Source organism: Calidris pugnax, unplaced genomic scaffold, assembly GCF_001431845.1.
Source record: "Calidris pugnax isolate Ruff unplaced genomic scaffold, ASM143184v1 scaffold167, whole genome shotgun sequence".
NCBI lineage: Eukaryota > Metazoa > Chordata > Aves > Charadriiformes > Scolopacidae > Calidris > Calidris pugnax.
In genome coordinates this window covers 2,234,178-2,261,024 of record NW_015091045.1, presented here as the reverse complement: position 1 = coordinate 2,261,024, position 26,847 = coordinate 2,234,178, and the positions used below count along the sequence as shown (strand labels likewise).

At 54.5% G+C, this 26,847-nt stretch overlaps 1 protein-coding gene across 1 annotated transcript in view; it reads right to left on the bottom strand.

Moving 5' to 3' along the window:
- SCN4A (sodium channel, voltage gated, type IV alpha subunit) overlaps positions 1–22,415 on the bottom strand; it is a 50,661-nt gene extending 28,246 nt beyond the window's left edge. The window contains exons 1-11 of the mRNA XM_014956557.1: positions 22,295–22,415; positions 10,705–11,003; positions 9,999–10,117; positions 8,970–9,059; positions 8,176–8,304; positions 7,947–8,038; positions 5,843–6,175; positions 3,959–4,022; positions 3,462–3,603; positions 2,379–2,591; positions 36–191 (exon numbers count right to left, since the gene is read on the bottom strand). Coding sequence (XP_014812043.1) covers positions 36–191; positions 2,379–2,591; positions 3,462–3,603; positions 3,959–4,022; positions 5,843–6,175; positions 7,947–8,038; positions 8,176–8,304; positions 8,970–9,059; positions 9,999–10,117; positions 10,705–11,003; positions 22,295–22,325 — 1,668 coding nt within the window. The 5' untranslated portion in view covers positions 22,326–22,415. The remainder of the gene's footprint in view (positions 1–35; positions 192–2,378; positions 2,592–3,461; positions 3,604–3,958; positions 4,023–5,842; positions 6,176–7,946; positions 8,039–8,175; positions 8,305–8,969; positions 9,060–9,998; positions 10,118–10,704; positions 11,004–22,294) is intronic.
- Positions 22,416–26,847: the final 4,432 nt, after the last annotated feature.

Genomic DNA, 26,847 nt, shown 5'->3' with positions numbered 1-26,847 from the left:
CTCAAAGGATGGCAGAGACAGAGCCGAGCACGTACGTCAACCACTGTCGCAGACCGCTCCAGGACCACCTTGGGGACCACTTGCCCATTGCAGTCCTTTGCCTTGTCCTGGTCACTGTTGAGGTCCGAGTCATGGTCCTCCTGGGCCACGCTGCTGGGCAGGGAACCGCTGCTGGACCGTCGTTCCTGCAACTGCAGCAACACACATCTCCATCATCTCCACCCGTCCATAGCCATCAGCAGGTCCCACAATCGCTATGGGCCACCAGGCTGAGGAGAGGGTGAATTGAGCCCCAGGACCATTCTGAGCAGGTCTTTGTGGCTCCCAAAGTCTGCTGCCACAGGACCTGGGCAGAGGTGAGCTCATCAGCAAACTCGGATGCTCTGGAGCAACAAGGAGGGATAACAATTTGCTGCAGCCAGACACATGCCTGAGGTCACAGGCTTTTCCCTTTTTGCTGCTTCACGATCTGGGCAGGGTGAGTAATTCAGAAAGACAGAAGTATGGCAACCCCCTAATTTCTCTCTTGCAGGAAATTTTGATCTTTGAAACACGCTCTCATCCCAAAAGGAAAAGCAGCAAAACCTTCAAGGCTCTTGCTGAAAATGTATCATCCAAGACTTTTGGACTTGCAATGAGTTTGTGAATGTTTGGGTCAAAATTTGAAATTTTTTTCCCCCCAAATGTTGTTTTATTTGATTTTCGCAATGAGTTTGTGAATGTTTGGGTCAAAATTTGAATTTTTTTTCCCTCAAATGTTGTTTTATTTGATTTTCATTTGCACATGCAATCCTTCCCTTTTTTTTTTTTTTTTTTTTCCTTTCCAACAGTGCTATTAATATTTGAAGTTTACTGCACCCTCTGGTAGCACTAAGGATGTCACAGGGGAGAGGGAAACCCTCTGTTCCAGCTGCACATCGCTGAGATCAAACACGATTTCCATGCTCAGGCACTGGATATTAAATGGGTCCAAACACCCATGTCTTGGAGTGCTTTGCCCTAAATCTCAGCCTTATTTCCCCTGACTTCTCCATTTCTCTAGGTGGCAATAAACAAATAATAAAGCCTTTGGGCACCTCACTGGTTAATTTGTTCAGGGAACGGGCCATGGCATCAGCTTTATGCCCAGCCCTGGTGTCCCCATCCCTTGGGCAGGACCTGCTGAGACCCATCCTGCCAACAGCAGGAGCCAGATAAGAGCAAAGCCACTTCCTCAGAGGATGTTGTTGCTTGGCACAGATAAGCACTGAGAGATAGAGGCTCTAGAGAGAGGAAAACACTGTTTTGTGTCTCTCTCTACATGCGAGGAAGCTGGTCTTTTGCCCGGACTAACAGTTAGATTTGCAGGGATGTCTCCTGCGGACCTTGCTGACACTGGCCAAAACGATGAGTAGAGATTGGAAATAGCTGGGCTGCAGCATCAGACATCACAGAAGCTTTTTCTCGCATTTTTAGAGGCAAATTGTGCTGAAAAGCAACTCCTAAGGACTGGAAAAGGGCTAGGATAACATAATCTCTCCGTCCCCCTCTTCTCTTTCCAGTCTTGGCCAAAGCAGAATGGTTTCCTAACGCATTTAGCCCTGCTGCAACTGCCCTGGCTTCCTTGAGTGCTTCTTTTGTACCCTGATCATAATCTGCCTGCCCAGGCTCCCTGCCAGGTTTCCTGCTCTTGACGCGCTGCAGGAAGACATATTGTTAGCTCTGGGGCCTTTTACGCCTTGTGTCTCACCTCCTCCTCTTCAAACAACGCCGCACCCCCGTGCTGCACCTCTCTGCTGCCTCCCAGTGCTCCCTGTGCTGGATTTTCCACGTGGAAAATAAATCTTTTCAGCCTTTCCACCATCCTCAGGGTAGTATCTCGACTATTTGATTCAGGTGAGACCCCCAAAATAGTTATTCTCAGTTATTCTCCCTTGAAGGAGATTGTAGCCAGGTGGGGGTCTGTTCCTTCTCCCAAGGAACAGGCAATGGGACAAGAGGAAATGGCCTCAAGTGGCACCAGGGGAGGTTCAGGATGGATATTAGGAAAAAATTCTTTACAGAAAGGGTTATTCAGCACTGGAACAAGAGGCCCAGGGAAGGGGTGGAGTAACCTCACCATCTCTGGTGGTATTTAAAAGCCAGGCAGACATGGTGCTGAGGAACATGGGTCAGTGGTGGTTTGGGCAGTGTTGGGTTGATGGTTGGACTTGATGATCTGAACGGTCCCTTCCAACCTCAACCATTCTATGATTCCAATTATTACCTTTGCTTACTATGGACCAAATGGGGTTTATTCTTGGATTTTATGTAGAGGCACCAGCATGCTTGTTGCTGCTTCCCCTTTTCTCCCCCTATTCCCAAGGTCCCTCATTTTGTCTTCCACACTTTCCACCCACCATCCTCTCTTGCTCCTCTTGGTGCTTCTTCAGCTGCTCCATGAGCTGCTGAAATTCCTCCTCCTTCTGCTGCTCCTCCAGCAACGTGGCGTCGTTTTGCTCTGCGTAAGCCATGGCCACCACTGCCAGGATGAGGTTGATGAGGTAGAAGGAACCAAGAAATATAACCACCACGAAGAAGATCATGTACGTTTTCCCTGCTGCACGCAGCGTCTGTGGAAAGAGGAGGCAGGGGCTGTCACACCACCTTGGCACGATATCAGTTTGGTGATTCTTTCAACGAAAGGTCTTGCACCAGGGCACCCTCCCCTTTGTGGAGTACAATATTTTGCTCCCATCTTCCCCAAGGGCTGGTCATTGCACAGTTGACCTTCCTGCAGTCCATGGCATTGGGTTAGGACTTGTGTGAAATGGCCAGAAGTCTCAGCAAACCCAGCCAAGCTATCTGGTAGCCCAAGGGCTGCAAGCATGTATGGAGATGGGACCAGTATTTCACCAGAGAGTCCTTTCGCTGTGGCAGGGGCTGATGTCTCTCAGCCCCCAACTTCTCAGGTCTCCCCCTTGGGCCAAGACCAGCCCTTTTCTAACTCCAGATCTGGGCATCATCATTTCCAGAGGACACGTGTAGCCTTCAGACATGGGCTTGCTTTTATCTAAACAGTCCCTGGACGCAGGGTCAGCTGAAAATTCATGATGTCTGCAATGTCTCCCTAAAGGGTGATTCAGCCCAGGGGACAAACGACCTGGCTTTCCCCCTTACCCTCTCCCTTAGCTCAAGCCAGAGAGGTACTGGATACTCCTGTAAATCCCCCATTTCCATGACACAGCTGAAGCAAACCTGGGCTTTGCCCTGGAAAACACACTGCACTGCTCAGGTTGGGGAGCTAGGTGGGACCGTGCCCCATCTCCACTGATTCTGGTCAGATCCATACCTCATGGGACAAGGTCCCACAGCTTTCCACTCATGGACTTCTTCCATGTTCTATGCCAGGGGCAGCATCAAAACAAGAGGAGTATTTGCACAAGGATAAAAATTCCCACCGAGTCCCTGTACCCACCCATGAGGGTCCCACGGGCACCTACCAGCTGGAAAAGGTTCTCCCAGAAGTCCTGCGTCATGAGGCGGAAGAGGGCCAGGAAAGCCCAGCTGAAGGTGTCGTAGCTGGTATAGCCATAGTTGGGGTTCCTCCCCGCCTTCATGCACTGGTAGCCTTCAGGGCACTTCCTACCAAAGGAGCCGCGGGGGCAGCCGGTGTGAGCCCCTGGTGCTGCCCCTCCTGAGCCCTCAGCGAAATGCTCCATCCCTGGAGGTGCTGAGATACTTCATCAGGAGCCCCCACCCCAAGCTGATACAGTCCAGATCAACACCCCCTCCAAGCTGATACAGTCGGATGCCTGGACTGATACCCCCTCCAAGCTGATACAGCTGGAATTCCTGGACCATCCACCTGCAAAGCCATGTTCCCAGCCCCAGTCCTGTCCCATCCCAAGCATCAGTGGTCCCACAGGCTGCACTGGCTGCCTTGTCCCCTCCCGCAGAGCCAAAGGGGACCCTGGCCACCAGCGTGAGCTGCACTCACCCAGCATCACTGCTGTTCCCGCAGAGCAGGGCATCAAGCGCTCCCTCCAGAAAGTAGAAATTGGCTTTGCATTTGGGGAAAGAACAAGAGATTTAAAAAAAAAAAAATAAAAAGAAAGAATAAATACAAACATTGATTTTTAAATTCTTGGCAGTTCCTCGCTGTTAGCGAAATTCCCCAAATCCCAGCATTCCAGCGTTGGGCACTGGGTCATCTTCTGTCTGCTGACTTTGCTGTTTTGCATTGAACTACTTGGCAGTAGGTCAGGGACCTCATGGCTGTGCTTCACTGACCCAACTAGGTGGCTCCCAAGGCCATAAAGAGCTCTGGAAACATCCAGGTTGGCTGGAGTCGGGCCTCCTGAGAAGGTGGGTTAACACCTACTCAAAGGACCAGGGCTGCTGTTTTGCTGCAAAAATGTACAAAATAGCAGGACATCACCCGGGAGCACCAGGAGTCCCCCCATGGGGAATTGCAGGGGTCCCCAAAAAGCCTGGGGAGATGCTCTGCTACTGCTCCATGGCCATCACCTTCCTCCTGCAGCTCCCATTCCAACCAGCCCCTACCTTGTGGGGAAATCCATCCCCACTCACAGACCAGGGGTCCTTAAATCTCCTCTTTACAGCTCAAGGACAGACTCAGAACCATAGAGCTGCCCAGAAGTGCCACCAGAGGTGGCCACCTGCCCCCAGGGACACACAGATGAATACCTGAAGACACCCACCCCAGGACATGGCAGAGGGCAGCTGGACCCCATCCTGGGCATCACAGCCCTTCCAGGAGCCACGCAGGGATTTCTGGAGCTCCCTCAAAGCATCCCCGGCTCTGCCTGGCTTCTTGCCACCAGGCTTTTATATAACCTGTGTGGGCCCGTGGAGGAGATATCCTGCTGGTGAAACTCCAGGAGATGTGTTTTTGGCCTGGCCCCAGTAGCTGTTAACCCGAATGCACGGCCGCAGGGTGCTGTTGCTATTTGCACTGCGCTCATTAGATCCTATATATTGAATTTGCACCCCTACCAAGAAACCTTCCTGTAATTAATGCCCAAGCTACTTGTACAGTTGGGCAAAGCAGCTCAGCTGAGACGTAACCCGACCTTCTGCTGAGCTCTGCCGAGTGCCCTAAACGAGACGTGAAACATCCCCGTGGAGCATCCTGCCACTGCTCAGCTCTGCTGGGCAGGTTTTCTGAGACTTTTTACATTTTCATGGAGTTAGAAAAACTCCAAACCAAGGAATAAACCCAAAAAACCCACCACACTTTTCTGTGCCAATCGTGTTTCAAAGAAGCGGTAGGAAAGTAGCAAACTTGAAGACCTTTCCAAGGACCTGTGCTTGATCCCACATCTCCCCCCTTCCCCTGTTCTTGGCTGTCGTGGTGTTGCATGCAATGCTCACTGGACACGGCGGTACTTGGGGAAGGACCCAGCTGTGACACAACAGTGAAAGTGGCTGAGAAAAATGTCATTCCTGCATCCTTCCATCTGGTTTTCTGCCCCAAATCCCATCTGTTCCTGGAGGGTTGGGTCTCCCTGCTGTGACTGGCTGGATGGAGCAGCTGATCCCCAAGGAGGAGATTGTGCCCTCACTAGCAAGTGATAAGAGGTGGACACCCTGGTGTCCACCTTCCCATGGTGAAACCTTCCTGGAGGAGTTTAGCCTGCCCAGGTGGACTGCATTTTCCCTGGCAAGGTGGATTTGATCCCATCTCTCCATCCTGTGACTATGCAACACCCCTATTTCACCCACCAGCCACGTCTCTCCCTGCAAAGCACCTCAAGCAGGAAGATCCATGCAAGGAAACCATCTTGATCTGGTACAGAGGAAGACTGAGGAGCAAACCAGGGTGATGGGACAATGGAGAAGGACATGCATGAGCATTTACCTTCATCGTTGATGTAGGCCTCGAAATCAAAGGTGCTGTTACTGGTGAAGTTGCTGGTGAAATTGCCGATCATGCCATCAGTGAAGTTGCTGATGATGTCATCAGTGAAGTTGCCATAGAGCGTTGTGTTGACGAATGTGTCATTCTCCAGCCCAAAGTCCCCTAGCAGGGTGTCATTGGGGGGGGGCCACCGCACACACTTCTGTCGGAGGTTCCCCATGAAGAGCTGGAGACCGATGAGGGCAAACACGCTGAGGCAGAAGACGGTGAGGATCATGACGTCTGAGAGCTTCTTCACCGACTGGATCAGAGCCCCAACGATTGTCTTCAGCCCTAAGGGGGAGGTGTTACTACTGAGCTAATGGCTTGTTTGCTAATTGTGGAGAAGGTGCTATGGTATTCCCGAAAAGTATGGATCTGGTGGGGACATGTGGTGTCACCAACTTCACCCCATGTGCTCACACCCCAAGCTCTGAGCCACACGTTGCATCCCAGTTGCCCCTTTGTCCCCACACGTTGCTGGGCAGCCTAAACCCTTCTCCCACAGCTGTCACCCTTGGACCAGTGTCAGCCAAGCCTCCCCATGCCAACCTGAACCCGGGTATCACAAACCAACGCCCACCCCAGCCTGGCAGTCATCAATTCCTTTTGGCTTTAAGTTTTGCCCAGATGCCAAGATTTGGCCTTTTTTGGCCGAAACCACTCCAGTAGACCACTTTGCTGTGGCACATGGAAAAGCTATTTGCCAGCCCCACTGGAAGATGCTGAGCACTGCTCTCAGCTCCAGAAAAGCCTCTGTGGTCCAACGCCCCCACACACTGCTGTCCCATGGGTGGTTGGGAGCCCAGACAGACCCTCCAGCCTGAGTCCTTCAAGCTGGAGAAACCCCAAAGCATCTGAGCAGAAGTGACAAAGTGACATTTGCATTAAACATCAGGATTAACTCATCTCTCCCCCCCCAGCATCGCCGTTTCCTCCACAGAGGGGGCTCACCCACAGATCCTCACAGAGCTTTTGACATGGAGGATGATGTTCCTGTCACCCAAGGTCTACAAGGATGATGGGTGATGCTGGGACACCCTGACATTGATCTTAAAAGCAGCTCTGAGCACAGAGCTTTCTCACGTGGAGGCCGTTCTCTGAAGACACATGATTTTTTATCCCTGTCATCTTGCCAGTTCCCCCCGCTCTCAGAACTGTTTAGGTAAAACCCTGTTCTCCAAGGGCTTGTCTGTGTTGGGAAACTGCTGAGGAGAGACGTTCTAAAACCGATTATTTTTGCAACTGCTATTTCTGCAAAGCCTCTTGGGGGGATGTCATTCCAGAAAGAAGCGGCAGCTTACGTTTTCCTAAATGCAATTTTTAGCCTGTTTGATGGAGGCAAAAAAACCCCATTCAAATACGAACCCTAAAGATCTGAAAACTGCAGAGACAAGAATTTATTCACTGCAAGAAATGATCATTTTCAGTTCAAGCTCATGCTTCTTCAAGGGGTTTGACCTACAGACAAGAATTTATTCACTGCAAGAAATGATAATTTTCAGTTCAATCTCATGCTTCTTCAAGGGGTTTTGACCTATCATTTCTGTGAGCTTGCACTAGGTGGTACCAAAGCAGGGTATTGAAATGGCATCAACATTTGGGAAACAGCCACTAATACGGCAGGCTGGACATCTGGGGTGATTTTAAACATTCACCATATGGCTCTTGCACTAATTCCCATTAAATATCTCAACCCTGGCACCAGAGCAGTCAGCTGTGGGGACAAAAATGAGTTTATGGCTCTGAGGAGCAAGCAAAGCCCATAAACACAACGTGAGCTCAAGCTCACTTGAGGAACCCTAAAAAACACCACGTCTGGCTCATCAGGAGCTTTCCCTGGCCAAACAACCGAGTGAGCACAGCTCATTTCAAGATATAAAATCATCAGGACCTGACCCAAAAGCCGAATTATGTGGAAAATTATTCATAAATATTGAATACCTTATTTCCTCTGTTTTCTCTTAGAGCTGCCAAAAGAACAAGGAATTGCTGTGAACTGTGGGAAAACCCAAGCCCGGGGAAAGGGAAGGTATGGAGAGGAGACCCCTTCTTTATGTCTCACCTGGTATCACGGTGATAGTTTTCAAGGCACGGAGGACACGGAAGGTCCTGAGAGCAGAGATGTTCCCCAGGTCCACGAACTCGGTAATGTAGCTGCAGGACAGGAGAGGAAAGGGTTTCAAGGGCTCTGCATGGAACCCACCCTCCTGTTTCTCAGCCTTCCTCCCCAGTGTCCTCCCCTGGGTGCAGTGGTCAGAACTCCTGTCCACCCCCCATCCCACCAAACTCACGCCATGGAGATGACCATGAAGTCCAGCCAATTCCACGGGTCGCGCAGGAATGTGAAGTCGTCGATGCAGAAGCCTCTCGACAGTATCTTGATGAGGGACTCGAAGGTGTATATCCCAGTGAAGGTGTATCTGAAACGGGAATGGTCACTCAGGGGATGTTCACCTGGGTCCAAGGGCCAGCTCAGGACGGGGTTTTGTCCACCCCTGACAGTGGGTGGACCCATCCTGGGGAGCTCAGTTCGGGGGGACACTGGGTTCTTCAGGTGCTTTGGTATTGGGGAAGGTTTTCACCTCATAAGGCCAGTTGGGCCAGTCCCTTTAGTGACTATTCTGTAACATCTCTGATCCCTGCTGATGTCCCACACCACCATGCTCTGAAAATCCTGCTGAGATCTGACTGTGCAGAACCACAGCAGAAAATGCTGGATTTTCCCCTCTCACCTGGGACTGGTTGTCCATACTCCTTGGACTGGTACATCTATGTATTCTATGATCTGCTCAGCCCCTCCAGACTATCCCTGCTGACCTGACCTGCTCTGCAGTGGTCTCCTGTCACAGGGTCCCCACCAGATTTTGGGCAGCTCTGAAACACTCCACTCTTTGCAATGCCTAATGCAGAGCATGGACATCCCTTTTGGCCAAGAGGCCACCAGCATCTCCCAGTGACACCTCTCCTCATCTGAGGTGCCTGGATACCACCACCACTCTCTCATCCTTGGTCCTGTCCCTCCTGAGGATGGCCAACTTGGGATGGCCCCCTTGGCTGGGGGAGGTCGCTGGAGGCAGGAACTTACTCCACGTTCTTGGACCACGCTGGGGGGTTGCTCAGCGTCATAAACACACAGTTGGTTAAAATCGTGATCATGATGAACATGCTGAATAATTTAAAACTTGGTCAAGGAGAAATGCTGTGGCTGTTGCCAGATTCCCCCCTTCACACAGTTATGAAGCCAAGCCCCCCAACTCCTCCTGTCCTGGTACCCACCTTGGTCCCATGCCCTGGCCTGCTCCTCCTGCAGCTCTCTCCTGGCTCAGTCCTGTGGTCACTCTTTCTCCTTAGTTTTCCCCTTAGTCTTGGCCCCTACCCTCCCTTTCTGCTCTCCTCCCCATCTCTGTGGCTCTGCCTCCTTTCTTGTCCCCTGTGTTCCTTCCTCTCCATCAACCCAGGATACAGCCTTCCTCACTTCTCTGATCCCTCTACAACATACACCCCCTTCCTTTTCCTCCTGCCTCCTGGCCACCAACCCCTGTTGCCACCAGAGCTCTGCTGGGATCACTTCCCATCCATCCTAGTGCCCCTCTTGCTCTGGGGGTCCTTTCCTTTCTTTCCATCTCTGCTTGTCTCACACCAAAAGCCCCAAGTTGCCTCCTCCCCTGTACCTCAATGCTATGGTTCTCTGTCTTCCTTCTCCCAAAGTATCCTTTGAGCTCCCCAATTCACCCACTTCCCAGATGGGTCAGGAGCCCCTGACCTGTAAATATTTTCCTTCCTTTCCAAGTATCTCTAGACCTCTGGGACCCTGAAGCTAGGAAGCTTCACCACTTAGGTTTCTTCCCCTCTCCAACCAAACTGACTCCTCCCTACTTCAACCAAGACTGAGCTTTTGGTGCCACCAAGGTGCCCAAAGCCTTGAAGCTCCCACTCCTTTGGAAAGGACCAAAGCACTGGGATGGGTGGGGAGTGGGTCATGGCCATGGTGGGGTTCAGCCCAGTAGATTTTCTCACGACACCACCATGAAATGCTCCTCTCAGACCTCTCCCAGGGCTGTTCTCATTCTGGTTTGACCTGGCAATGGGGCAGAACCCCAGAGGGCAAGGATATGAATGGATAAGCACTTTGATGGCTCCTCTGCGGATGGGGTGGAAGGGCCCCAGCATGTAGAGGGCAGGGGTTGCCGAGAAGCGGAAGATGGACTTCCCTTTGTTGAGGACTATGAATGTCTGTGGAGAAAAGAGAGGAGAGAGACAGGTTAGCCCCTCTGCACACCCCCAAAACATCCATGGATCAAGTGCTGCCACTAAAGGTGGGACCTCTATTCATGCTTTGCATCTCCAAAGGCTTGAGACTTTGCCAAGAAACACATACTCTGCTTTGTAGGAGAAGTAACCACAGCAGTCTGGGGCTGTGGATTACCAAGATGGGACCAAGATGGGCTCAGGACCCTGGGGCATGGTGAAAAGAAGAGGAGGGTCCATGCTTTGGTCTTTTTCTTGGGACTTATATCTACTGCCAAGGCTACCCATGGGTTAAACTGTGTCACCCCCAAAACATCCATGGATCAAGTGCTGCCACTAAAGGTGGGACCTCTATGCATGCTTTGCATCTCCAAAGGCCTGAGACTTTGCCAAGAAACACATACTCTGCTTTGTAGGAGAAGTAACCACTGCTTTGTGGGGCTATGGATTACCAAGATGGGACCAAGATGGGCTCAGGACCCTGGGGCATGGTTAAAAGAAGAGGAAGGTATTTTTGTAGGGACTTCATATCTCCTGCCAAGTCTACCCATGGGTTAAACTGTGTCCCTCACCTTCTTATCCTTGTAGAAAGGGTCCAGGTCCTCCAGAGGGGTCCCGATGAGCTCCAGCGGTGGGTCACCATAGATGAGGGGCAGGTTCTTGCCGGCTTCCAGGTCGCTGCTGGGCTTGATCTCCTCTTCCTCGGGCAGCTCAATTTGCTGCCTCTTTATCTTGAGCGCCTCTGCCTCGGCGATGCGCTGCTCGATGGCAGCCAGCGAGGCAGGGGTGAAGGGGCGGAGGTTCTCGGGGCCCGGGATGTGCGGCAGGCCGGCCATCCTCTCATTCTGCTTCCGGGACGCCTTCACCCAGCCTGCCGGGAAGAGAGGGGCTGAGAAGGCAACACCAGCCGGTGACTTTCTGGAGCATTTTTGCTCAGATCTTGAAGCCAGGGGATGGCACCGAAGATCTCGGTGGGTTTTTTTTGCAAACGGGTCTATTGCAGATGCATTGAACGTGCAAGAGAGGTTACTACACATGGACCGTTTCCAAACGGAGCACCCTGTGTGCTCCTTCTCCTCCCAGACCCCCATTCAGCCTCCCACCAAAAAGCACCATCAGGTTGAGCACCACCATATGAGCTGGGCAGTTGGTGTCCCTGGCACCAGCTGGCCGTTGTTAGACACACAATTTCACAACCTAGACAGGGTTCTTCAACAAAGACCACCCTGGCACCGGTGGCACCGCTCCAGCTGCCTCCCCTTTGCCATACGCTGCTGGGCACAGGCAGCTTTCCTCCTGCACCTTGCACAAGCAACACAGGGTGCTCCAAGCTGAGGTTCCTCAGCCAGAGGAGCTTGGTCCTGCAGGGTCAGTGGCCATTTCACAGCACTGGTCTGTAGGAAACACGAGTAACCTGCAGCGCCGGGTGGCTCTGAGATCTCGGTGGGGTTTTTTTGCAAATGGGTCTATTGCAGATGCATTGAACGTGCAAGAGAGGTTACTACACATGGACCGTTTCCAAACGGAGCACCCTGTGTGCTCCTTCTCCTCCCAGACCCCCATTCAGCCTCCCACCAAAAAGCACCATCAGGTTGAGCACCACCATATGAGCTGGGCAGTTGGTGTCCCTGGCACCAGCTGGCCGTTGTTAGACACACAATTTCACAACCTAGACAGGGTTCTTCAACAAAGACCACCCTGGCACCGGTGGCACCGCTCCAGCTGCCTCCCCTTTGCCATACGCTGCTGGGCACAGGCAGCTTTCCTCCTGCACCTTGCACAAGCAACACAGGGTGCTCCAAGCTGAGGTTCCTCAGCCAGAGGAGCTTGGTCCTGCAGGGTCAGTGGCCATTTCACAGCACCGGTCCGTAGGAAACACGAGTAACCTGCAGTGCCGGGTGGCTCTACTCCCAAGAGGAAGGGGTTAAAGTCTTATCTTCAGCCAAAAAGAAAGGCAATAATGACACTTTCTAATGTTACAGAGATCAGGATGACTCCCCAGACAGGAATAGGATGGGCCATTTGGGAGAGATAAGAGTGGCTCCACTGAGCTGCAGAGCAACAGAAAGGGTTGGAGAGAGGGAGGTGGGGAGAAGAAGGGTGGTTGCACCCCAAGGAGCAGGCTGCTGAGCCCTGAGCTGGGCTGAAATGCCTGGCAAAGGCTTCCTAGACACCAGAAATGTCCTTTCTTTGAGTCACCTTCCCTCAGCTCTGCCTGGATATCTGTTCAACTCATTAAACATCAGCTTGGGTCAGAGATGGGCCCAATATTCATTGTGTCAGAGGATGGGACCAGTCTTTTTTCAGTGGTGCCCAGGGACAGGACAAGAAGAAATGGGCACAAACTTGAACACAAGAAGTTCCACCTAAACATGAGGAGGAACTTCTTTGCTTTGAGGGTGGCAGAGCCCTGGAAGAGGCTGCCCAGGGAGGTGGTAGAGTTTCCTTCTCTGGAGACATTCAGAACCTGCCTGGACTCATTCCTGCCCAACCTGCTCTGGGTGGACCTGCTCTGGCAGGGGCTTGGACTAGATGATCTCCAGAGGTCCCTTCCAACCCCATAGCATTCTGTGATTCTGCACCACTCCATCCCACTTTGCAGGGATACTGGGACAGATGCACTTCTGCACCTCCCCCTCCCCAAAACCAGCATCCCACTGGCAGACGGTGACTCCTCCACGCCCCAAAACTCTACGCGATGCTGAGAAAGCTCTAGGATCGATACTCCTGATGGCCCCAGCCCTGCTGCGCTGAGAGCTGGGAACCTGCAGCCCTTTGTAATTAAGGAGAACTGGACATTTATAGCCCTGATGGGAAGAGAGGCTCTGGGTGCGTAACGGTATCGACACGTTCCTATGGTGATTATAAAACCGAGAGATAAAAGCAGCGGCGAGGGGAGGTATTGATTTCCAGCAGCACAGGATAACTGCATTTTAGACACCACCACCCTCCCTCGCTGCTGAACCGAGCCTTGGTGTGCAAAATGGATTGTCTTCTGCTGAGGGCCGAGGTGGCCTCCAGGGCAGCACGGTGTTGGGGGGGTATTACTGCTCACCCCCCATCACATCCAGCCCTGGGGATGAAGCAGGGACCAGCCCCCACCTGCAACATCCCTTGGGCAGAGACCCCCTTCATCACAGTGTTTGAACAGCCCCATCCCAGCTCCAGCACCAGAGCTTTGAGACGAGACCAAAACGCAGCTGGTAGAGGGATGGGAGTGACTTGCTGCCTTTTAGAACAGGACAACCTTTAAAATGAAAAAAAAAAAAATAAGTGGCAAGAGCACTGATTTTTGTATTTAAATCTGTTTTAGAAGAGGGAGGGTTTTGTCCTTGCTGAACAGCGTTATCTAAGAGGGTAAACTGAGTCACGTCACCGCAAAGAGGAGTCTGGCACTGCCTAAACCCCAGCTTGTGGCCCAAACTGCAGCAAAACAGAGAGCCTGGAGCCACTTTCCCTGGGGGGCACAGCCACATCTCACCCCAGGCCCGCTGGGACCCAAAGGTGGGACCTCAGAGCAAGGAAAAAGTGAGATTTTGCCACCACGCATCCCTACGAGGGGATGGTGTCCATGGCAGCAGGTCAGCAGGGCACCAGCCTTGCTTCTTCTCATCCATTTATTCTGGATTTACACCCATTTCATGCTCTGCTTGAGCAGCTCTGGAAACCTGCCCTTTGCATTCCCTCGATGCTGGTGGCCTTGAAGCTCCAGCCAAAAGCACGGGGCTGTGTCTGACTCTGTCACCCTGAGTCCCACAGGGCATGCACTGACTCCTGCTCAAGCAGGACCCACAGCACCCATGGAGGGACCAACCCACCCCATCTCCTGGGGACTCTGAAGACTCACAGGAGTGTATTGGTCCAGGCAGCCTCGATTTCCCTGGAAATGGGGTTTTGCAGAGTTTTTAGGGCAAGTGTGTGCTACAGGCCGTGCCAGTGCTCTGTAGGGCTCCAACCTCTTTAGCAGCACACTGCTCTCCAAGGCTTCGGTGATAGGGTGCTGCACGATCAAGGTCTTCCCTAGAGCACTGCATGGTCCATGCCTTCCCTGGAGCTTCAGTCCATGGGGTGCTGCATGGTCCATATCCTCCCTGGAGCTTCGGTCCATGGGGTGCTGCATGGTCCATGTCTTCCCTGGAGCTTTGGTCCATGGGGTGCTGCACAGTCCATATCCGGCACCAGCCTTGCTTCTTCTCATCCATTTATTCTGGATTTACACCCATTTCATGCTCTGCTTGAGCAGCTCTGGAAACCTGCCCTTTGCATTCCCTCGATGCTGGTGGCCTTGAAGCTCCAGCCAAAAGCACGGGGCTGTGTCTGACTCTGTCACCCTGAGTCCCACAGGGCATGCACTGACTCCTGCTCAAGCAGGACCCACAGCACCCATGGAGGGACCAACCCACCCCATCTCCTGGGGACTCTGAAGACTCACAGGAGTGTATTGGTCCAGGCAGCCTCGATTTCCCTGGAAATGGGGTTTTGCAGAGTTTTTAGGGCAAGTGTGTGCTACAGGCCGTGCCAGTGCTCTGTAGGGCTCCAACCTCTTTAGCAGCACACTGCTCTCCAAGGCTTCGGTGATAGGGTGCTGCACGATCAAGGTCTTCCCTAGAGCACTGCATGGTCCATGCCTTCCCTGGAGCTTCAGTCCATGGGGTGCTGCATGGTCCATATCCTCCCTGGAGCTTCGGTCCATGGGGTGCTGCATGGTCCATGTCTTCCCTGGAGCTTTGGTCCATGGGGTGCTGCATGGTCCATGTCTTCCCTGGAGCTTTGGTCCATGGGGTGCTGCATGGTCCATGCCTTCCCCGGAGCCTCCCCCTGGGCACTGCCCCTTCAAACCCCCAGCAATGCCCTGTCCCCGCTCGCTGCAGTCCCCGGCGGAGGTGGCTGTGTCTCCAGCTGCCACCAGCGATCACACCAGGAGTCAGGTTTCTCCAGCCCCATGACTCTGCTCATTCCTGCCCCGGCAGGAGCGAGTGCAGGAGGGGAGCTCGAGTGAGAAGCACCAGCTTTGCTTTCAGGCCCGTGTCTCCTCTTCTTCTCACTGGGCTGAAGCCACTGTGCCACGTTGATCTGGCTACTGATGGAGCAGCCCCTGGCAGCACCAGGCACAGGGTTGATGCTGAGGGCTGGCAGCACTGCCCAAGGCTAAGCAGGGGGTCCTCAAGGGGGATGTTGCCCTGGACATGGAAATGCTTTGTGGTTTTTGGGGGTCTTTGGTGGCACCTGGTCCTGCTCTGACCCTTTTGCAGCCACCCAGGGATAGTGTGATGAGCTCAGGGAGCAGCAGCAGAACTTAAGCTTATGTCTGGGTCCCACACACCGCAGCCCTGGAGCCATCAGCATCTCTGGTCGACCGCTGCTTTCCAAAAGAGAAGGGTCCAAGAGCCAAATGTGGGCTCTGCGGGGGGCTCAGCACCCTTCTCTCCCCCGGAGAGCCCAGTTCCCACACCAGCGTGTGTGGGGGGGATGTCCATGTCCCACCACCCCAAGGGATGCAAGCTCACCCTGGGACCAGCCCCTCTGCTCCCGGCCGGGCACATTTATAGCAGCTGCTATAAATAAACCGAAATCAAACTCTTTGTGCCTCCCATAGGTAGAAACCCTTGGGGTGCAGCAGCGGGTGCTGCCCCAGGCACGAGTCGCCCCATGGGGCTCAGCCCCAGCCCTCCCCAGGACATGGGTCCCCTCAGGGTCCCCTATTGAGGACAGGCTCTTGCCCCATCAGCTCTCATGCTGAGACATTAACAGTTGGACTCAATGATCTTAAAGGTCTTTTCCAACCTTAATGATTCTATGATTAAATTAGTCACTTGAAATGTCTCTGCAAAGCTCTGGTCTGCTGTTTATTGCCTTCTTAAATTTGGGACTCCCAGCTAAGCTGGATAACTCCGTTTTTACTGTGACACACTGCCCATGTCCAACACCTTGGATAAGAATCTCACTCCCCAGTTCAGCATCCTCAATTACCAGCAGGCAACTGGGAGCAGCCCCCTGCTCAGGAGCGTGTGGCCTTCACTCTGACAGAAATTCAGTTTCCTCTGATATTTTTGCTACTCTGAGGCCACACTAATGAATCAGCCTCCAAAATAGCAGGAGTGGCTTGGAAGCTACCAGAGATGCTGCAGAATAAGTTTGGTATGATCAGGACAGATGGAAGGGTGACGGGGGCCTCTCTAAGACAGCCTGGAGAGCCTCCCCATGCAGACTTGGCACTCCATCCCTGCACAGAAAATAACCTCCTGTGGGCTGGAGAAGAAGGGGAAGGACTTTTTTGGATGCTGTTTGTGGCTGTGGGGGACACAGAGTGGCAGGGGGGCCTCTCCCCATCCTGCTGGCCCATGCAGGTCCTGGGTTCAGCCCATCACTCAGGCTCCAGGGCTCTGCTCCTCCCTGCCCAGGGCCTTGCTCCCCAGCAATGCTCCCCCAGCCTGAAAAGCCCAGAGAGAGGCACTTGTTCCCTCACCATACTCAGGGCTGGGTTAAAAAGACAGGCATAACTGGGATGTCTCAAGTGAAGACACGCTGCTCCTCAGATCTCAGCTCTACAGACACCCGGAACATGGAGACAGCAGCGGGACCCTCTGAGTATCTGCAGTGATGCAGCGAGACCACCAAACACATCTTGAGGAGCTGCCACCTGCAAACTTGCCCTCAAGACTCATTCCCTTCAGAGGAGATGCTCTGGAAACCCCAGAAGAGGCCGATGGGAACACACAAGTCCAAGACAGAACACAACCCGAGTGGTCACCAGCAAGTGTAAATCAGCTTCACTCACCAAGGGCCAGCAGAGCCAGATGATGCTCAGCCAAGAGCTCACAGCACAGTGCGGGGGGGATGCCCTGCAGCAGGGATTAGCGTGGAAGCAATGAGCTCGTGCACCAAAGCCAGTGAAGAGACAGCTCTGGGGAACCCGGTGCCAGGGAACCAAGGGCTGACCCACACGCTCGTAGCTACAAGAAGTTAACACCAGGGGAGATAAGCCAGAACCCAGCAGCTCAAGAGCTCTGGAAACCAGACCTACTGCACACACAACCCAAACCCACCACAGCACACTGAAAGCACAGCCCTGCAACACCCACGGCTCTCTACCCGTACCCCAAATCCTCTTGGGACACACCTCTTCCACCCAGACCAGCACCTGGAGGCTAACAACACACAGGACAAGGCAACCCTCCCCATCCCTCCGTTATTTATCCCCCTGAGGACACCCAGGGTGGGGCAGGATGGTGCAATAGGGACCAGCTGGGACTGCAGGGTTTGGGGATGAGTCACAGCTCAGTGACGGGTCATCAAACGTGTGTCTCAAATGCTGCTACAAACACCATCCGTCCTCCACGCTGCCCATCCCCTCGCTTGACCAGGAGAACCCATGGCTCTGCCTCTCACAATCCTGCCACGTGCCCTATGAATCCCCCCCACTAACACACAGCAGGTCCCCTCTCCACCCGGGCACGCGTTAAGTAGGATTTAGAAACCAAACCTACATGGGCTGGGAGACCTGCTGCCAGGAGAATCAGCACAAGGTCAGGACACTCAGAGCAGTCAGGACAACATTTATATGTCCAAGCAGGACAGGGAGCTTTAAGGGGGTTATAAAGCTCTTCTTTGTCCAGAGGAGGCCCTGGAGATGCTGGGAGGGCTGGAGCCCCTCTGCTGGGAGGGGGGGCTGAGAGAGTTGGGGGGGTTCAGCCTGGAGAAGAGAAGGCTCCAGGGAGACCTTGGAGCCCCTTCCAGTCCCTCAAGGGGCTCCAGGAGAGATGGGGAGGGACTCTGGATCAGGGAGGGGAGCCCTAGGAGGAGGGGGAAGGGTTTGACACTGAAAGAGGGGAGATGGAGCTGAGCTGTGGGGAAGAACTTGTTTGGTGTGAGGGTGGTGAGAGCCTGGCCCAGGTTGGCCAGAGAAGCTGTGGCTGCCCCATCCCTGGAGGGGTTCAAGGGCAGGTTGGAGGGGGCTTGGAGCAACGTGGTGTGGTGGGAGGTGTCCCTGCCCAGGACAGGGGGTGGCACTGGGTGGTCCTTAAGGTCCCTTCCAGTACAGACCATTCTGTGACTCCATGGTAAATACCACAGCTGTTAGCCCCTCTGCATTCCCCACCTCTGTACCCCTAGGACTCATGCCCAGTGGTGGGACCATGGGGGAAAGGAGAAGGTGAAGGTCCAAATCCTGCCACCATAACCATCAAGGGATCCAAAGGGACCCCAAACAGCTCCAAACCCTTCTGGGTGCAGGCTGCAAGGTAGGAGGCCATGTCACCCCTGTGCTGTGGTGGCAATGCCATCCTCTGCCGTGGGTTTTGTTTGAGCTCCAGGATATTTGGCTTCTCTTGTGATGCTTGAGTGCACGGGGTGACACGGTGCTTTGTCGTAAAGCTTGATGGGTGAGGGAAAAAAAACCTTCTGGTGTGGTCCTATGGATGTCACACCTTGAAAAAAGTCCTACGTGGTGTTTATTTCCTACTGTATTTTGCCCAAGTTTCGAAAAAAAAATATAAATTGGGGAAATTGAAAAAAAATCTAATGTGAAACGGTTTTTTTCTGCCCTCAAATAGCACAGGGGGTGGAGAGAGCAGCTTTAAGTCATGCACACGAGTGATTTAATGAGCAGGGCCTGGAGCTGCATTAGCGTTTTTGAGATTATATGAGTTTCTAGTGGTAACTAGGATAAACACCCTTCAGTTGTGCCAGACAAAATTAGCCATTTTATAAACAAGTTTATGTCCCTTTCAGTAACATGATAATGTGCTGTTTAAGAGTCTGATGTTTACTATCCCCAGATATATGGTTGTCCCTTAATGCTCTGCTGTAACTACATTACAAGGACTATCTGGAAAGACATGAGAAGTTTCCAAAATCATCTTCTGCAAACAAATATCTCCTACGACGCTGCCGTGGGACGCTGGAGCTCCACCACTGCAGCGGTTCTGAGCCCACCATAAACTCCCTCTGGTTTTAGGCGGCTCTTTTTTAAAGGGAGCTGAGATTGAAGGTTCACAAAAAGAAAGTAACACCAGTAAAAAAGTTAAGAGCGAGTCGCCCCAGTCCTTTTCCCACTCTAATTTCAGATAGCAGAGGGCTCGGAAGACTTAAAGAATGAGGAAAAAAATTAATTCTTCATTTCCCAGCATTATCCTTTTGAATCAATGAGTTTTTTAAGTGCTCAGCTGGGAAGTCCCATGGGCTGTGTGGCTCAGACACCAGCCTTTTGCCCACCACGCCTGGCCAACACTGCTGGCACCTCTTAGTGACACGTCCCCCTGTCACCACCGTGGGCTTTTACCCTCCTCTCAGTGTCTTTTCTTCCTTTGCCTGAAGTGTGGTCCAAAGCAACTGCACCGGCAGGAATGCGGGATGCTTCCAAGCAGCATCCGTCATCCCGGGGACATGGGGGAAGTTATGCTATAGTCCTTCATCCTGTGTACTCCTTCATCAGGGAGGGGAGCCCTAGGAGGAGGGGGAAGGGTTTGACACTGAAAGAGGGGAGATGGAGCTGAGCTGTGGGGAAGAACTTGTTTGGTGTGAGGGTGGTGAGAGCCTGGCCCAGGTTGGCCAGAGAAGCTGTGGCTGCCCCATCCCTGGAGGGGTTCAAGGGCAGGTTGGAGGGGGCTTGGAGCAACCTGGTGTGGTGGGAGGTGTCCCTGCCCAGGGCAGGGGGTGGCACTGGGTAAACTTTAAGGTTCCTTCACACCCAAACCATTCTGTGATTTTTTGCTTCTATGATTCTGTGATGCCTGGAGAGAGCTGAAAGCCAAGGAGCTGGTAGAGTTAAAGAGGTGAAAAGATCCCTGGAGGGGTTCAAGGGCAGGTTGGAGGGGGCTTGGAGCAACGTGGTGTGGTGGGAGGTGTCCCTGCCCAGGGCAGGGGGTGGCACTGGGTGGGCTTTAAGGTGCCTCCCAACCTGAACCATTCTGTGATTCTATGCTTTTCTGATTCTGTGATTTGCCCAATGGTGAGCAAAAGGGATGGTCTGTTGAAAGCCCTTGGAAAACAAGGCTGGAGCAAGCCCAGTGTTGGCAGCTGCCTTTCCCCAGCCAGACCAGGGGGACTGAGATGCTGCAGCAACTTCATCTTCTGATTCTGTGATTTGCCCAATGGTGAGCAAAAGGGATGGTCTGTTGAAAGCCCTTGGAAAACAAGGCTGGAGCAAGCCCAGTGTTGGCAGCTGCCTTTCCCCAGCCAGACCAGGGGGACTGAGATGCTGCAGCAACTTCATGCTCTTCAGGTGCCATCCTGGTCTCCCCAGGTTGGTCCAGCCCAGCCACAGTGACTCACTGTATGTCACCCACAGCACCAATGATGCTGGTAGGGTTGCATGGGACAAATGCTGGATTTTAAGGACATGTTCAATGAGTTCACTGCTATGGGAATGATGCTGCTTCGCTGCTTTCTGCCTGCTGGACTCTGCCTTTCTTGGGTAGACAAAGAGGAGGTCTCCAAATGCTCTCCAGCCTTTTTCCTGGCGGCAGCCAACCCACCTGCTTTGCGATGAACTTGGGGACAAGGACACCTTCTCGGGGGATTTACACTGGGGAGAAGAACGTGACGCCCAATCCCATGTGTCACAGCCTGTTGCAGCAGCACCTTCAGCTGGGTCCCAGCCACCACGGGCCATGCAAGGTGCTGTTCCCATCCCCAGCTCCTGCAGCTGAGCCTGGGCCATCACTGTGGTCCTTTGGAGAGCCAGATCCTTAACCCTGAACATGCTAAAGCAGCACCAACCACCCCTCACCACATAAACTGCTAACTCCCCCCCAAATCCATCCCCTGCAGAGGTACCTCCACTCCTCCCACCGGGGCCGTAAGCAGCGTGGAAATGAATTTTGTACAATTCCCTGACTGTTATTGACCTGAACTCACTCAGATGCCGGCACTCCACCGCCCGTTTGCCCGCAGCCCCTACCAAGGGTACCTCGATGTGCTTAAGGCGGGGGTGGCACACATAGGCTGGAAGCTGAGAAGTCCTCAGATACTCTCCTGGGCCACAGATGGAAATAGGAGGTTGCAACATCCTGCAGCAACGCGCTAACCCCCTCCTGCCTGGAGCCGGGGGATGCCGGGGGAGGGGGGTACCAGCCCCATCCCCACCTCCTTTCCACCCCAGCCCCGTCCCTACTGACCCCTGGGAAGGGATTCCTGGAAAGGGGACACCGGGGTGGATAGATGCTTGGGTTTATTTTGGGGGGAATTTGGCTGCAGTGGAGGCTCGGGCAGACGGGGAAGGGTTAAAGCAGGGACCCTGCGCTTGCCCACTGCCCACTGCCTGCACTCGGGTGTCATCCAACCTCCCGCTCCTCCCTGCCAGCAGCTCTCATGTCAGGCTGGGAAGAGATCTGAGCCGGTGCTGAGAGGGGACGGCGTGGGGGAAGGGAGGATGGCATGGGGCCGGCGTGACCTGCTGCCCCCCCATGGGGTACCCCAAACTCGGGGGGAGTAGGGGGGCAGTGATGCAGCCACCTCCAAGGGATGCTGGGAGAGACACCACAGGGTTCCTCATAGGGATCCTCAAGGAGCAGCGCTGGGAGCAGGTCCCGGACCTCATGCTCCTGCAGGATTGGGAATTTCGGGGCACCTGCAGCATCCTGGGGCTGGAGGATGTCCATGTTCCTATCACAGCATCTGTACCCCAATACCCCCAACCAGACATCACGCAACCTGTGACCCACATGGGGCACCTGCAGCCATCACAGCCCACCCCATGCCCAGCTCCAGGCTCTAACCACCGCATCTCCGCTCTTGCCTTCCAGCTCCTGAGAGATCATAGAATCATAGAAGGATTAGAGTTGGAAGGGACCTTAAAGATCATGGAGTTCCAACCCCCCTGCCCTGGGCAGGGACACCTCCCACCAGAGCAGGTCGCTCAAAACCCCATCCAGCCTCACCTTGAACACTTCCAGGGATGGAAGTGGATCATTCAAATGATCCAAGTGGATCTGAATGATCCACTTGGATCTGGATGAGGGGGACTCAGAGATATTCCCAAGAGCTGTATAAATAACCAGGGAAGGAGGGAGCTGAACAGACAGACAGACAGGCACAGAGGCTGAGCACCCTTCCCAGCATCTCCGGAGCTGTGGCTGGGATCTTTGCCCTCAGAACTTCCCAAAGGATCTACCACCTTCTCCTGCTTCCTCCCCTCCATATAAATGGCCTCATTAATCTAACCTGCTGAAAACGGTGTTCGGCGTATCGTCATTGCTGGCAGCCGCTCCTCCTCCTACCCCTAAATCCAACAAGTTTCCCCGAGTGAAGATGGAGCTGCCCGAGCTGCTCCACGGGGCCCTTTTGCCCTGGTTGGTGCTCAGGGGACCCTTATGTACACAACGGAAAGCAGAAAATGCTATTTAAATATTAGCACAGCCAGATCAAGGCAGGACTCCGCGTTCTTTAACCCATTCCCGTAAATATGCCCTTTTTTCCCCTGAACTGTCGTGACGTCAGGCGTTTTCCTAGCAGGGACTAGAGGAGGCAGCTCCGGCGCTCACAGCATCAGTCCATCAGCTGCATGTGCAGGGTCTCCCCTGGGTGACAGGACCCACTGGGGTGTCCCCCACCCTCCATGGGATTTTAGGGAATTGTTGATAAATCCTTTGCCCCACGTTGGGCTCTCTGCACCCCCAGCCTGATCCCTGGCACGGGAAAAGGGAGGAAATGCTGGTGTTTATCTTCAAATCTCATTTTGCCAACTCAGCACTGGCTTCAAGGGGCGAGGGGGCAGCAAAGCAGGATCCAGCCAAGAGGGACAGTTGCTGTTGTGGGGGATTTGGGGACCAGGGTGGCCGATTGCCTCTGGATAGACCCCAAAATGTCACTTTGGGGGTGGGTGCACAGTGGTCCCTGCACGTGCAGCGAGTGACGGGAGCTCTGCAGAGCCCCGTGCACCCACCGCAGGTCAGAGGTGTGTGTGGGGGAGAATCCAGCACCCAAAAACTGACCCAAATCCCACCCTGGAACTGCCTGTTTCTCCGCTGCCCATGGGGGGATCTGAGCCCTGCACCCCACACTGGGCTCACCTGCACCCCAAAGCTCTTGGCTCTGCCTGTGCACCCCACAGCCCCCACGTAAGGATGGGGGAACGATGGTCTCCCACCTCCCTGTCACCCTGTCAACGCTCCTTTGGCATGGCAAAGGGGTCCCACCTCCCCCCAGTGTCCCCGGGGGGGGTCCCTCCCCGCCGCCCCACGGGGGACAGAGAGCTCTGCGGGGACAGGCGCCTTCCCGAAAGGAGACACTGCAAAGCACCCCCCAGACCTTTCCTGCAACCTTGGCTTGGCCAAGCTGAGGTTTATATTTAGATCTGCAGAAGGAGAAGCCAGGAGAAAGGCGACTTTTAAGCCCTGCCTGTAGCTCCCTTCCTCCGGGTGGGAAGGTGGCTCAGAAACTGGTGGCCTGTCACATCTCCAGCCGTCCCCCCTCATCCTGGTGGCAGGTCTGTGGCCACCAAAGGCCCGGTGGCTGCTGGCACCCACGTCCCCGTGCCCTGCCTGCATGTTTGCAGGGACTTTCTCCCTCCATCCATGGCTGTTTTCCACCCAGGGGGATCTGGTGGGTGCCTATAGCCCTAAACACCACCCCAGTGACCACAGGGGCTGTCCTGTCCCCATCCACCTCCAGCACTTGGACTGTGAACCCCTCGATGTCGCTTGCACCGCGCTGAGCACCGCGAGAATGACAACCCCCGTGACATCCAAGACCCTTATAGACCCTTCCCAGTGCCCTGGCATCAACCCAGGGCTGAACCCTCTACTTACTGTTGGGTAGAGAGAGCGAAATCCCAAGGAGAGACCTTTTAGGGCCAGAATTTCCCTCTCCTTCGACTCCTGGAGGCTTTGGCTCAGCGAGTGGCTGTTGGCAGAGCAGCTGCTGCTGCTGTCAGATGGTCATGAGTGAAACCTGAGGACATGCGGGGTCCTTCAGGTAGCCTTCGGCCCCGTCTCAGCTGTGGCATTCGTCCCCCGCCGCGCCAATCATGGGGCTGGCGGCGCCTGCAAACCCCCCGCGGCCACATCGCCCAGCACTGAGGGGGTCCCTGCATACATGGACCACCACCCCCCCAGCACCGTGGCCGCCCCAGCCATGCATGCCCAGCTGGGGGGACGTGGCCACCCGGGTGGGTCTCGGTGGCGGAGCAGGGTGTCCCAGATGTTGAGGTGGCTTCAGGGCTGGCTTTGGCACCCAATGGGCTGGTGGGGAGGTGGGAGGGGAGGCGGGAAGGGACCCCAGCCAGCACCTCCCCATCCATCTCTCCCAGAAGTGACATTAAGTTGGAAAGAGCAGCGGGACAACTGCAAGGGCTGGGGCGGTGGGGGAGCTGGTGCCAACGTCGAGTCAGTGGCTCTTTGGGAGTGTTATTTGGTCCTGCAGCACCCAGCACTGGCCACAGCTCCTCCTCTTGCTTGCAAGTGAGGGGCATCTGTCCATTCTGCTTCCTTCCCCTTATTCCCACAATCCACCGCTGCCAAATTTTGCACCAGCACCACGTTTCTTTGCACACCAGGAGCATCCCATGGCCAGGATGGCCAACAGCCCTGCGGGGTCTCCCTGCTTTGATACCAGGATGCTTTGACACCCCATGTCCCTTGAGGCACACCCTGCCTGAGGAGACCTCTGTGGGCCTGAGCCAGACCAGGGTTTCATGGGATGGTGCAAAAGGGTGGCTTGCTGCATGGTTGTACCCCTCCTTGTCCTTTCCGACAGGGTCATTGGGTCGTCTTTGTGTGCCCACGTAGTTCTACAAGTCTGTAGGGCGCTCAGGGGACACCCAAATTTAGGTGCTGAGGTGTGCTCAGCTTGGGGTCACCCCTTTTTGGGGTTCTCAGGGCTGTGTTGGGGGTGGACCTACCATCGCAGCACTCAGCATGGTCAGAGGGGACTTGTCATAGAACCACAGAATGGTTTGAGTTCGAAAGGACCTCAAAGCCCCCCCAGTGCCACCCCCTGCCCTGGGCAGGGACACCTCCCACCACACCAGGTTGCTCCAAGCCCCCTCCAACCTGCCCTTGAACCCCTCCAGGGATGGGGCAGCCACAGCTTCTCTGGCCAACCTGGGCCAGGCTCTCACCACCCTCACACCAAACAAGTTCTTCCCCACAGCTCAGCTCCATCTCCCCTCTTTCAGGGTCAAACCCTTCCCCCTCCTCCTAGGGCTCCCCTCGTGGATCAAGAGTCCCTCCCCATCATCTCTCCAACCCTGCTGGCTCTGTGCAACTCTTCTGCTGCTTGTCTGACCCTTCCCCCTCCTCCTAGGGCTCCCCTCGTGGATCAAGAGTCCCTCCCCATCATCTCTCCAACTCTGCTGGCTCTGTGTAACTCTTCTGCTGCTTGTCCCAAAATACCCTGTAGCCACTTTCCCATGCTGGCATGGGCGTTATTGGAGCTGAAGCACCCGCTGTCCCCAGCCTGGTATCCCTCGCCCCCGTGTTCCCATGGCAATTCCCCCTCCCCTGCCTCCAGCCTCTCACCTGGGGGGGTCCTTGTGCTCGCTGGCATCCCATGCCATCAATAAAAACAGGACCAAAGACTGCAAACCTGAGCTCCCAGGGAGCTGGGAAGTGAAGTTCCTTGGCTCGATTTTGCTTTTTCGCTCAATATTTTTCCTTTTCTGTTCAAGACCATGTAAACACAGCAGCGCAGGGGACCGGGTTTAGCTCTCGGGGGAGAGGTCGTGCAGCGTGGGACGCAGGATTAGCTCCATGCAGGAGATGCCAAAGGTGTGCTTTGGGGAGCATTACTTTGATTTCTTTTTTCTTTAATTAAAAACTGACCCCAGGGCTCTTTTTGGTGGCTCAGAGGCCAGGCTCAGAGCAGCTAAAGCCAAGGGAAGGAGGGATTGAGGAGGTCCCAGGAGGTTGCTACACCCAGGGCACGAGCGCTGGGAGCCTGTCAGGAGCTCAGCACCAAAGCACCAGCCTGTACCCACAGGCAAAGAGCATCCCCTCTGTGTGTGGAGGTTGGTGGCTTCAGCTGACCAGGAGGGCAGGGACAGGGACATCCTCCCGCTGTGGCTGTGGGGACTTTCCACTTGCTGCCTTGGTCACAGCAGGAAATTCAGGGGATGCTCAGCAGGTCCCACCAGCTGCCCCAAACCCAGCCTTGTCACCACTCTGAAGCCCGTGCAAGCTCCTCTGGTCTTTTTTCACTTTGCCTGTAGCCCAGAGCAAACCTGGGGTGAGGAACGTGCGGGTGGAAACCCCAGGATGGGGCTTCTGCCCTTTGGGAAGCCAGGGCCACCCCAGGGTGGGCACCGGGCAGGCATAAGGGCACAGTTCTACTCCAAAACCAGCTAAATTCTACCTGGAATGGGGGCTTGGGGTACGAGGGGGTACTCATATCACTAATTTGGGAGCAAAATTAATGTCCTTGGGGTGACAGGGTGGGATAAGGGTGATGCCTGGCACAGCCTGAGGGACACTGGGGTGTTGGAGGTGCCTTGGTTGGCATCTTCCCTTGAAGGGGCCCGTGCTGGGCGCATCCTGCCCCTCTCCCTGCTGTGGGGGGACTGGCTGCATCCATGGGGGCTCTGTGGGGCTGAGCTGTGGCTGGTCTCTGTGCCATGCAGAGCAGGGGAGAAACAAGCTGTGCTGCGAGCCAGGGCACGGGGAAGGGGCATTTGCAGGGTGGAGACCCTGAGCCACAGGTCCTGGAGCAGGGATGAAGGAGCGGACGCCGGCACAGGAATGGGGGGCACCCAAACAGGGTGGTCTGGCAGCCCCCAGAGG